Source organism: Diadema setosum, chromosome 9, assembly GCF_964275005.1.
Source record: "Diadema setosum chromosome 9, eeDiaSeto1, whole genome shotgun sequence".
In the NCBI taxonomy this organism is placed as follows: domain Eukaryota; kingdom Metazoa; phylum Echinodermata; class Echinoidea; order Diadematoida; family Diadematidae; genus Diadema; species Diadema setosum.
The window spans coordinates 28,923,661-28,935,853 of record NC_092693.1 but is presented as its reverse complement, the minus strand read 5'-3'; the positions used below and the strand labels follow the sequence as shown (position 1 = coordinate 28,935,853).

The 12,193-nt window shown below is 38.9% G+C and overlaps 1 protein-coding gene across 1 annotated transcript; it reads left to right on the top strand.

Annotated features, from left to right (window-relative positions):
* The first annotated feature begins 224 nt into the window (after positions 1–224).
* LOC140232645 (origin recognition complex subunit 6-like) lies at positions 225–12,130 on the top strand. Its single transcript, XM_072312746.1, has 7 exons — positions 225–394; positions 4,151–4,274; positions 4,735–4,898; positions 6,124–6,225; positions 8,747–8,859; positions 9,681–9,749; positions 10,242–12,130. Exons 1-7 carry the CDS (start codon positions 330–332, stop codon positions 10,358–10,360), a joined length of 756 nt encoding a protein of 251 aa, XP_072168847.1. The 5' UTR covers positions 225–329; the 3' UTR covers positions 10,361–12,130.
* The last annotated feature ends 63 nt before the right edge of the window (positions 12,131–12,193 follow it).

Genomic DNA, 12,193 nt, shown 5'->3' with positions numbered 1-12,193 from the left:
GGTGCCTAGCGCTTGTCTGTGTGCTTGTGCGCCGATCACGAGCAAGAGAGAGGGTGAGGGAGAAAGAAAAGGACGAAGAAGATTACCCGCGTCCGTCGAAGTCACGTTTCGAAGGGGCAACATGATTGGTGTACATACGAACGGACTTATTTTAGAGCTTGCTGGATTGGTTAAAAGAGTTAAAGGGCTGCAACCGTGCGCGCGGGTTTTGATAATCGTATCAATGTGTAGGACTAAATGTAGATTTCAGCATCGTCCGATCGATTGTTGATGTTATTTGCAGGAAGATTGAATCTCTCGGCTCAATCGTGAAGTCTTTCCATGCAATTATGGACGACCATGCTGTAAAGAAACTGGGATCCAAGCTGGGTATTTGCTCTTCTAAAATCTTGAGGTAAGATCGAGGGTAGGTAGGCCTAACTGTATAGAGTAGTGTATAGACCGAATTATCCGTCTGCTGACGATGAACTGCTTGTTGAATGTTAACTAAATGTATACACAGGCCAGTCGCTGTACATGGTACGTCGTGTGTTTTCGCATAGCGTAACAGTGTCTGGTCGGGCTAGCTTTACAGCAAAATTTTGGTATGCTTTTGGAGCACATCGATCGGGAAGTGGTCCACTTTTGGCTCGGTACATTATGGTACCGTACGCTTTCAAAGGAGCGTTTGAGTGCTCCTCTGGCGCGGGTACGGTACGGTACGGTTCGCTTTAGGAGAGCGATCAAATGCACCCCATGACGACAGGATTGTTAAAAAGTTAGGACACGTTTGAAAATGAAGTTAAGTGACTGTTAAAAATAAAGCAGTAGGCCTAATGCCAGGTATAAAAGCATGTGATAACATTTTTCTTCTCTCTCATTGCATTGCTACCTTTTGGATCTGTTACTCTGAAAAGCTCAAGTTGAGCATCAATCATTCGAACGTGACTGAATGGATGGAGTGCCGCTTAGAAAGTACAAATCATAATTGCAAACTTTGTGCTTTTGTAGTAATAATTAAAGAACAGCTGTTTGTGCTTATTATTGATGTTAGCTCTTCGGGCAATTTATTCCACTCTCTTGTCTTGCCATGTGGGGGAAAATATGAGAATAGACGAGATTGAGAGTTTGATCGTGGAATAACCAGTTGATTGGGTTTACAGCTCCTAGACTAGTTTTGTCCAGTTATTTGCAAAGGAGTTATTATGTAAAACTCAAAAAGAAAAAAGCAAAGCATGTCTGAGTCAACATGATCAGATGATCATGAGTGATTTTGTGGAACGTGACTAGTACCAGACTATTCGCTGTGCTGATTGAAGTAGGGATACAATGTAACTATGATGAGATTCTGTATCATGGTAGAAACAAAAGAGTGTTAAGTGAGCACATGGAACTGCAGTAGGCTACTCCATCATGTGTGGTCGGACCAAGCTCTTACAGGCTTGGGTTTTTACATGAATTGAGGCATTGCTGAGATTTCTTTGAATTAACCCATTAAGTGTTGGCCTTTGCGAGATCTTATCTATTTGACTGTTCCATTTCATATCTGACAAGAGGGTGATTCCCAGGTGTTCATGCTGGTTTGTTTCTCTTTAGTCTAAGGATGTGGCCTGAGAGTTTATAGCATTGAAGGACGGGTGATCGTTTCCTTGAAAACCGCATGACGTCGTACTTCTCTGGCTTAAAGTTCATCTGCCATTTTCTTTCCCAGCTACAAGCTACAAGGGAGTGTAGGTCATTTTGAAGAGCAATACAGTCCTTATTCAAATTCTTCCATTGAGATGTTTTCATTGCAACTGACTGACAAATTGCCCTACATCAACATAAGTACTGAATTGATCAGTGTTTTAGTAGTAGCCATGATAAAAAAAAAAAAAAAAAAAAAAATCATGGGCATGCATACTCGAGCAGGATTCGAACCTACGACCTCCTGATACAGTCCTTGTCTTTAATGGGATGGACTAGGAGGCAGTCATCTGCGAAAAGGCAAACTCTTGATGCTTGGCTATCTGGTAGATCATTTATTTAACAAAAAACAACAACAACAAAACAACAACAACAACAACAAAAACAAGAGAGGTCCCACCACTGTGCCCTGGGGACTCCTGAATATACATAGACAGGTTTAGAGTACTTGCCTTGGATGACAATGGATTGCTCTCTGTTGGTAAGAGAATCTGATATCCAGGAGAGAAGGGGGCCTCTTTCTCCATAAAACTTATGCTTTATATGAACTAGTGGCTGGTGAGGTACCTGATTGAAAGCTTTAGCAAAATCTTATATTATTGCATCAACTTGCTCTATGCTGTTGGTTCCATCTAGTATGTGATGGATTGTAGACAGTAGCTGGGTTTTGTATGATCTTCGTGCTCTGAAGCCATGTTGGTTGTTACTCAGAATATTGAACTCTTCAAGGTGATTCATGACATGCCAGTAGATGATACGCTCCAAGTACTTTGCAGACAGCTGAGGTGAGGGAGACTGGTCTATAGTTTGCAGCATCTGTCTGGCAGTCTTTTTGTTGTCTTTTTTCCAATCTTTAGAGAGTTTCCCGGTTCCGATGCTCTGTGTGAAAATGATCTGGGGGATCGGAGAAATCTCCTCTGCGCACATCTGCAGCACATGTGGTCTGATTCCATCTTCACCAGGAGCTTTAAGTTCCCTCAGGAGTTTTGTTATACCTTTAGTGCTGATTTCTAGATCTGGCAAGGCTGGATAATTAATGACTCTGCCCTAGTGAAGGAATACAAAAAGTTGTAGAGGATGTGTCTTCTTTTGTGAACACTGACTGAGTACCTCTGCTTTATCAGCTGCACTACCACTAGAGACCTGTTGCTTACTAGGGCTCAGATGCCACATGCTTCCCATCTACAGTATTTTATGAAGGACCAAAACTTCTTAATGTTCATCTGTAGGGATTCAAAGATGGTCATTGAGAGGTATTCCTGCTTAGATGCTTTTCTTAGGTTACGTTGAACTTCTTTCCATGGCGACTTACATGTATACTGCCTCCATTGCCGTTTACAGTTGGTCGATTTAGCAGTGTAAAAGGCTCAATTCTTTTTCCTAATCAGTCTTTGGAGAGATCTTGACAGCCATGGAAGATTAAATCTAGATGATTTAATTGATAAGGGTACATTTTTATGTATAGGGCCCAAGACTGGGGATTTAAATCCCTCCCAATTTTTTGTTTATGGATGACTGGCTATAACTTCCCTCAAGCTTGGTTCTGAACTGGGCAAGGTCCTCTTTGATAAGACCTTCCACATTTGATTTGTGCCAGTGAAAAATCCTTCTGCATTCAGACCTCTGTATGCTGGGTCTTGTACTTTGTTGCATCCGCAATTATTTTGAAATTATTAGATATTCCAGGCTCCATCTTCAAAGGCTGGAAGAAGCTCGGATTTGAAACACGCAAGAAGTTTAGAATATTTTGAACACTTAATTACTTCTAGCTGAACAAGAGAAAAATTATCTAACAAGTTGAGTAGTTCATTTGTTACCTCTGCAGGAGTATCAGATGTGATTATGTCTTGATCAGTTTTGTCTTATCTTCCACAGCAAATGGTAGCATACGAATGTAGCATCAGTTATTGAAACATACTGTGTTGTACCCCACGTTTTATATTCGTCTATGACAGTGCACCTACACCTGTGTATGCTTACTATGGTGGAATCATAAAGTAGAGATATCTGCCAGTACTTTGCGGTGGCTATCAGGCTTATTGGTCCTTACAGTGTATACATACCATTTTGTGAAAAGTTCTCAAAATATATATTCTTGCCCAGTTGTGGTCTGTAGCATCTCAGGGGCCGCGGGGGGGGGGGGGGGGGGGGGGGGGGGGGGGGGGCTACAGCCCCCCCACACTTTTGGTTCGTCAAAAAAAAAAAAATCAACAAAAATCAAAAAAAAAAAAAATCGAAAAAAATGACAACACTCATGAATTTCAATTCCCAAAGATTCAGCCCTTAGATTCTTCCCGTCTAAGCCGGGGGGGGGGGTCTTGACCTTGCCACCCCCCTCCCCCCGGTCCCGCAGCCCCCCCTTACTGCAAAACGTTCCGCGGCCCCTGCATCTTACAGAATAAAGACATTTCCAACACACTATTGAGCAGCAATTCTAACATTAAAAAAGTGTATTAAACATTGCATCTATAATTTTCTTTTGCAGAAGAGCTCAGGAATTGATTAGATTGTGTCAACTACGCTGTACCTCCCTTGCAATGAATGGAACATGCCAAGCTGTGATGTGCCTTGAATTAGCTAGTACTGAAATGGATCACCCCACTAGTAGGGTAGGTTGGTTTTTTTTTTTTTTTTTTTTTTTTTTTTTGTCAAAATTGATGTACATGTGTAATATCACGATCCTGTAAATAAAAGGTCAGGTTTTATTGTGGGCATTGAGATAGATCAGTACTCAATGGGCACAAACACTTTCTCTTTGGTCAAAGCTCTATAAACCAATTCTCAGTGTAAAAACCTTTAATATTTAGATCCATGGCAAAATGTAAAAACAGGAGACATGCGCAAACTTCTTTTATTTAAAAATAAATTATTTGCAGTAATTGTTACCAATCAACTGCATGACTGAAGTAAATATTACTTTTTTGTTATTGTTATTTTTTTTTTTTTTTTTTAAGTTGCCGGTGTCTGTTTATCGGTAGACACATCGATAAAGATAATGAGAAGTGTTATAATCAAGTTTGTATTCGGTAGCTTCAAACTGAAATGTCTGAAATATTTCTGTCAAATTAGGCCAGTGCCATCCAGCTGTCAGGGGTCAACAAGAAAGTCTACACCAACTCATTCAAGACCCTGCAGACGCTGCTTGACCTCCAGCCCACAGTGACCCTCAGGGATCTGGCTGTCCAGTTTGGCTGTATTGGAGTGGTGGACAATGCGCAGGTCATTCTGAAAAGGTAAGTCCTGGAAAGATGCTACATACTTATGTACCAATACTTTGAACATCTAGATAGCTTTGTAGCTGTGAGATAAAGGGGGCCACTGAGCCAAGGAAGATTTTCGTTTATTTGTGATTGCTTTAAAAGCACATATGCCAATGAAATATGTTATACATGTACCATGGTAATGATTTCTATGCAGGAAAAAAAAAAATGATGTACCGGAATAGTATTTACAGAATTTATAGTGAGTATGAATTGTGTGTTTGACTTTTGTCTGTGCGTCTTTTTGATGTACCTGCATTCCACACTTCTGGCTTCCATTTTTTTTTTTTTTTTTTTTTTGGGGGGGGGGGCTGCAGCCCCCTACTTTTTGAGGTCTGTGAAAAAACAAAAAAACAAAACTTGAAAGATATTAGAATGAAAAAATCACAACACCAATAGTTTTGGAACCTTCCAGCTCTAATTCTCCTCATTGGGGTGGGGGGGGGGTACTCTCATTGACCCTCTTGAAGCAATTGTAGAACACTAAAAATTTGAGGACTGAAAGAAGTAATAATTTTGCTTGAACTTTTTCATCAACATGTTCAAATTTGAATAAAAATGATGAAATTTAGCACTCAGATATGTTTTGTTCTTGCTATTTTATGAACATTAAGAAAAATCACAAACTGCTCTAAACTAATTGCTATAAAAGTGAGGATTTCAGCTCAGGATTTCCCATTTTGACTTCTCAGTTTTGCATATTTTATCAAAGTGCTCCAGAGTGATAGTGACTATGATGCCAGAATGATTCAATTTCTTCATTAATATGTAAGAAATCCTACCCCACCCCCATCTCTCGGGTTTTTTTTTTTAGTGTCCTAGTATATGGGAGATGATATCATGTCATTCAAATAAGTACAGTAAATCACTACTTCATGACAGCAGTTGTCCAAATGTGCTAAACATGTCCTTTACTGCTTGCATTGCACTATTTCATAATCAAGGCCCAGTTAAATCTGCATGGTTAGTAAACACAAATTAAAGATAAGATTATATCAAAGTTAATTTTGGACACATATTCACCATTTTTTATTTATTTTTTGTTTGTTTGTTTGTTTGGGGGGAGGGGGGGTGTATACAAACTTTATTCCAGTATGCTGGACCTGCTATTATCCTGCACTGCTGGCATTGAACAATCTCATATATTATGTGTATTTTAGGAGAAATATGTTTTTGTTGTTGTTTGACAAATTCCTAGTTACAGACAGAGCTTTGAGAAGAGAGTGACTGAGGCAGCCAAGGATGAGGTAGACTTCAGTAAACCACTCTTTACAGGAGCAGCCATGTACACAGAATCCAGGTTAGAAATGATGCAATATTTCACCATTGTTGATTTTTTTTTTTCAGTGCTGTACCCCGGGTTACCAAAAAATGTTTGAAAATAATTCTTAGTATTATTATGCGCAAAAATGTTTTCTTGTTTGTGATTATGCAACAATTTATGCATGCAAATGAATACTTGTTTCTCATTTACATGCTTTGTTGTCATTTTGTAATTTTCACTGTTTGATGTTATTGTACATGTCATTGTAAGTACTGATTTTATTATGTTTGCAAGGAAAATCATCATTGGGATAGTTATCCCTGCACTGATTTATGCTGGTGCTGACGATGAGAAAATAGTCGCCATAACAACATTACACAACTATATGATAATGGACACAAGATGGTGCTACACAATGCTGTAGCCGGGGTACGGCGTGCAGAATCAAATGCATGTGTGAGAGAAATCTTTGGTGAATGCATCACATACATGTATATTTGACCCTAGTATGAACTACATCCACTGTACATGTTGAAGTTTTCTGTGATAATTGACAAGTGAAATCAAACTGACCGATTAAGTAAGCTTCCACACAGCGTGCAGTTACTGCTTGAAATGCATCAGTACATGTACCAATATTCCAAATGCACTGAAAGGTGTATGTGTATAGAAATTAGACTGGGTGACAGGCACTATCAATACACATCGACTGCACAGAGTTGGACATTTTTTGCATGAAATATTCTTTCTTTGGTTTCTCAATTTACATAATCCACTGTGTGCATATACGCTACATGTGTAGAATATGTATACATGTGCAATGGCTTGGCCTGCTGTCGCTACATTTATGTATGTTCCATGCCCTCTCCCAGTTAGCCAAATGCAGGTTCAGACTCACTATGCATTACTTGGTACCACTACAAAATGTGCTCTGTGTTTTTAATTCCGCGGAACCAGGACATTATTTACTGGAACATACTGTGGATGTATGACATGGAAAAATATTCACATGCTTTTATTTTCACTTTAGCTTTTGGTTGTGCAAATATTAATAATGATGAATAACATGTATACAGCGCTTAATACTGACATTTTTAAGTGCATTAATATGGAAAAAATATTAAAGAGAAGTCCACCCCAAAAATAGATAAACTTCAAAGGAAAGAGAAAAATATTCCCTACAGAACAATACAAAAATGACGTAAATCAGATTTGAAATAAGGAAGATGTGATATTTTGAAATTTCAAAATTTTTTCGGAAGACATTTCTTGACTGGTCCTTGCATGTATGAATATTCAAATCAGCAAGTTGACGATGTCATGCTCTCACAATTTCTTAGTCATTTTGTATACAGCAATGACAAAAATCTCATATTTCAACTGTATAATACACGTATATATAAAACTTGTCTGAAAACCACCCAAAATTAAAAAAAAAAAAGAGAACAAATGTTAACTGTGATATATCTTGGTATGGGAACATGCTTTTACTTGTATTAGCTAAAAATAACAATTTTTCCGAATTTCATAAAATAACATACATGAAAAATTGTGAGGGTATGTGTTCCAACAGTCTATTCACTATCAAATTATGGAACAGTGTCACAGAAAGATAGAGAGAGAGAGAGAAAACATCGTAGTGTACATGTAATTCACCTGTGTCATTCTCCTCTGTGATTCTGGCCAAGAATTCAGTAGATCACCCAGAGTGGATACTGCCATAGCATCTGAGAGGGTCTTGATACTGGTGTAGGGTCCACGCTTCTTTCTGTTTGAGGTCAGACTTTTCAGGGCCAAAAATACGGCCTTGCCAACACAGATCTCTTCATGGCAGTCGTGTCAAAGAAGCAGTGAGCACAATGGACATGGATGCTTGACAGAGATAAGAAGATCCGTGCCGCATGAATCTTTGGACGTAAACATTGCTAATTGCTGTGAGGGCAAGGTTGTAGTGGAGTTTGAATTTGTTTGATTTCTTGTCCAAATACCTACATGTCTGGGTGTTTGTACTGCAGTGATATGCTGTCAGTGGTGTGAGAGCAGATGGAGGAGCTCATACCGCAGTGAGTGTCAGAAAATGTGCGAACACACTGCATGGGCTCATATGCCATGGTTATTCTATTAAATGCAGTATACACTGTAGTACACATTTAAAATGGTTTTTTTTTTCACAAATCATTTATCATTATTGCCAGCTCTGTAGGATTATTTTACAAATCAAGTTCCATTTGAAAAACTGATTATTGTATACTCCATGTATTTCTTGGGTTTTTTACTTTCACAAATATTGTGAGTTGGGTGCTATTTGCAAATTTTACAATACATAAAAATGTCAACTCTGATCCTTATATGAATGCAACATGCTTGCAAACATTTGTCTGTTCATCTTACCGCACTCAACTGCAAATTTAACCAATCCGAAATTGTCAAGAAGTCCTGGATCACGAAATATTAGAAATATATGGCATGTACAGTAATAGTATTAAACTTCTTGGGGCCAGTACATTTTTCATGACTGTTCCATAATTGCACCAATGTGTCCCCTCATTGAATACAGGCGGCAAAAGATCCGTATAGACAAGACCAAGCTGCTAGACATCATTGGTGTGAAAAGGAGCACCTTTGACAAGCTGTGTGCGGAAATGGAGAAACACGCCACACGGGTTCTCGGTGAGTTTACACCATTCAATATTCTCTGCCTGAATTCAGATTTCTTGATTTTGTGACCCCTATCACATACCAGCTGCTACCTGACTTCATATCAAATCCTGCATAGTCTGCAAACTTTGTCATTTTTTTTTTTGTTTTAATTTTGTTTGTTACCTCTGCCAAGGGAGGAGGTTATGTTTTTTCGTTACCATTTGTTTGTTTGTTTGTTTGTTTGTTTGTTTGTTTGTTTGTTTGTCCGTGTGCAAAATAACTCAAAAAGTAGTTAACGGATTTGGATGAAACTTACAGGAAAGGTTGAGAATGACACAAGTAACAGATGATTAGATTTTGGTAGTGATCCAAGAACTTTGGGGGAATTTATGAAGGATTTTTGATATTTTGGCAGGTACTGTAGGGTCAATGAACTTGGGAGTTCAAGCTGCGCATTTTTGAGGTTTTCATATGCGCACTTTCTGCTAGGGGGAGGCGCGCCGTGCAACTGAGGGTTTATGATGTAACAAAGGCTTCCATATTGGGAAATCGGGTGATTTTTCAGCATGTATACCTATGGGTGGAAATCACTGATCTCTATGGAAGAGCCCACAGAGCTTTTCCCCAGTGGTGGAGAGGAACAAAATCTCTTTTGGAAGAGCAAGATCAATGGTGGAAAGAAGTTGCTTGGTGGAGGTCTGCACTCTCAGAGTGCTTTTCTAGTTTGAATTATGTGATTGATTTCATTTTATTGATTTTTTTTGTTGTGTTTTGTAACCGTTGATCTTTTATTGGAATGAATAAAGAAAACAAAATGCTTATTTGTGATGATTTTTTTCTTCTTATTTCAGGTGAGCAGAAATCCACATCATCAAAGAGACATCACTCCTGGTTAGATGACCTGGAGAAGTCCTTTGAAGGTCAGTTTTGATCAGCATCAGCCTGCGGCATCAAAAGTCATGATTGTGATCAAATATGAGATTTAGCAGGAGTTTTTAATGCTGGATTCCAATTGGTTGGAGACAGTCATTCCTTTGGTTTCAAATGCAACTGGATATGCAATTGAGCTTTACATGAGAAATATATGGTGAAAAGTTTATTTATTCAGTCAGTTCATGAGTGCAATATTTATTGTTGCAGCAAAGTCTTTGGGGTGAGTGCAACAACTAACGATGTGATTCTCAGTCAGTTTATTTGTTTTGTGCCCACTCGAGATCCACTTGAAGAACTTGTATCCCCCTTGTATCAATGTTTAGGAGGATTTATGCAATCATTCCTCTTTTTTTTTATCATCTTCACCTCAAATGCATTGATATTGACTTTTTTTTTTTTCATTTAAAATATCAGTGCCTCTTTGCCGTCCATTTTTCCTACTTGCTAATGCTATGTGTGCTAAATTTGACTTTCTCCAGATGAGGTTTCACCACCAAAGCAGGCACGGAAAGCAGCAGGGGCCAGAGAATCACAGCTTAGTGACTACGAGGAATGGAGACGGAAGATATTGGAAAGCACTGATGATGCTGCCAAATGATGGCGGAGTCAGAGGGACAAGAATCACCCACATTATAATATGTGGGACTGAGAGACTGACATAAGGAGAGATTCAGCCAGATGCATGAAAACTTTATGTGTGTGAAGTATATGGGCGTGGCCAACAGAAATGGAGTCATTCCATTTTGATAATGCCATCACTCTTGCGACACTGCCTGTTTCCCCACGTTAATCATGTGATTTCTCATGTGACCTACAACTGATGTGACTGGAATGGCAAGAGACCAGACACAGCTGATTGGCCATTGTCTAGATCCCTGCTTCACAACCAATGGGCCGCAAAGCTCTCGCAGGTGGGCAGCGATGTCGATCAAAAATGAAATAAAAGAGATTCATATTTGATCTAACTGTGGACCTCAAAAATAATTTGCAGGTGCCAAAGTGGGCCTAGGGTTGAAAAAGGGTTAAGAAGCTTGGGTCTAGATGTTGCTGGGGCGAATTGGGATTCATCAACACCCATAAAGAGAGGGTCACTGTTTCCTGTTGATCAGGCATGGTGACAGTCATGTCGCAACTACTGTGGGAAGCTGACAGCTGTATCGGACACAAACCAGCTTCCATTCTTGTGGAATGTGAGCTCCAAAAATCTCCTGCTCTGGTGTAAGTAGTGTCTGACTAGGGTACTGGGTGAAATCAGCAAAGAGAGATTACAATTATTCATTGGTGACAGTCTGTGATTCAGCCCAGAATTTTCGTGAATTTTGTGAATCACAGGTGGATCGCGAAAATGACTCCATGCGCTGTGTTAATAGAGCATTAACGTAAGCATCGGCGTCGATTTGTGAAAACATCTTGCGAAAATACCTGTGATCTCTTCGTTCACGAAAATATCTGTACCCGAAAATAACAATGTATACAGTAATATTTTAAAGCCCATTCAGGATTTGTCCGAGGGACACAAGTACATTGATTATGGTGGTATGGACACTGAATATCAATGTCAGTAACAACTAGAACCAACACTGAAGGTGATAAATACTCCACCAAACCGAGAATATCAAGACATATGCCATAGACTGGCAAAATATGTTGCAAAACTATACATCATGAACACATGTGCCAAATTTTAGCTCGATAGCGCAGAATCTGAGGGAGAAGTTTTATCCACAAGATTCTGTATCAAAGATGCACTTGTATGACTTTCATGAAAACTTTCTTTGGGGCTGCATCTCCCAGAAAATAGTGCTATTTCTGTCACCTTAGTATCCATAAGTTTAACTAGTGACTCTCACTGCATGTTATTTATCAAGTTTTGTATACTATGTCCTGTAATGGTATGCAAGTAGTAACTACTTTTGTGCTGGTGGCTTTGAAATTCTCTTCAATCTAACATTAGCGAGCTTCAGATCTGCAACGCAAATACTGTGACAACACTAATTAGGCAAAAAGTGGTGTTCTGCACATGCGCAAGACTGCTGTTTCCATTGTCCAACCTCGGAGGCTGTGACGTCTTAGCATTTGTGTTGCAGATCTAAAGCCAGCTATTTGTTGCTCCTCTTCTGGAGTAGATTGGGTTTACTAAGACTACTATGTTTTGTTTTGTTCTGCATGGCCTACAAGGATAGTTGTCACATTGTGTACATTACTATGTTATGTGGAATCTATCATGATATGTTTATGTTTTTATATGTAAACTTGATTTGTCACAAAATCATTGCCAATTAACAATGATGAAATGAATGCAAGTAATCCTTTCGACTCAAAAATATTTCTTTGTATTCATTTAATAAAACATTAACCAAAACATAAATCATCCCTATGTGTTTGTGATGTCAATTGCAGAACAAATGTCTGTAGTTTCATTTTTTTTTTT

Coding starts and splice junctions, on each gene's coding strand:
- LOC140232645 (XM_072312746.1), top strand. CDS start 330: ATGGACGACCATGCTGTAAAGAAACTGGGATCCAAGCTGGGTATTTGC. Junction 4,899..6,123: donor GCGCAGGTCATTCTGAAAAG/GTAAGTCCTGGA, acceptor ACAAATTCCTAG/TTACAGACAGAGCTTTGAGA. Junction 9,750..10,241: donor CCTGGAGAAGTCCTTTGAAG/GTCAGTTTTGAT, acceptor GACTTTCTCCAG/ATGAGGTTTCACCACCAAAG.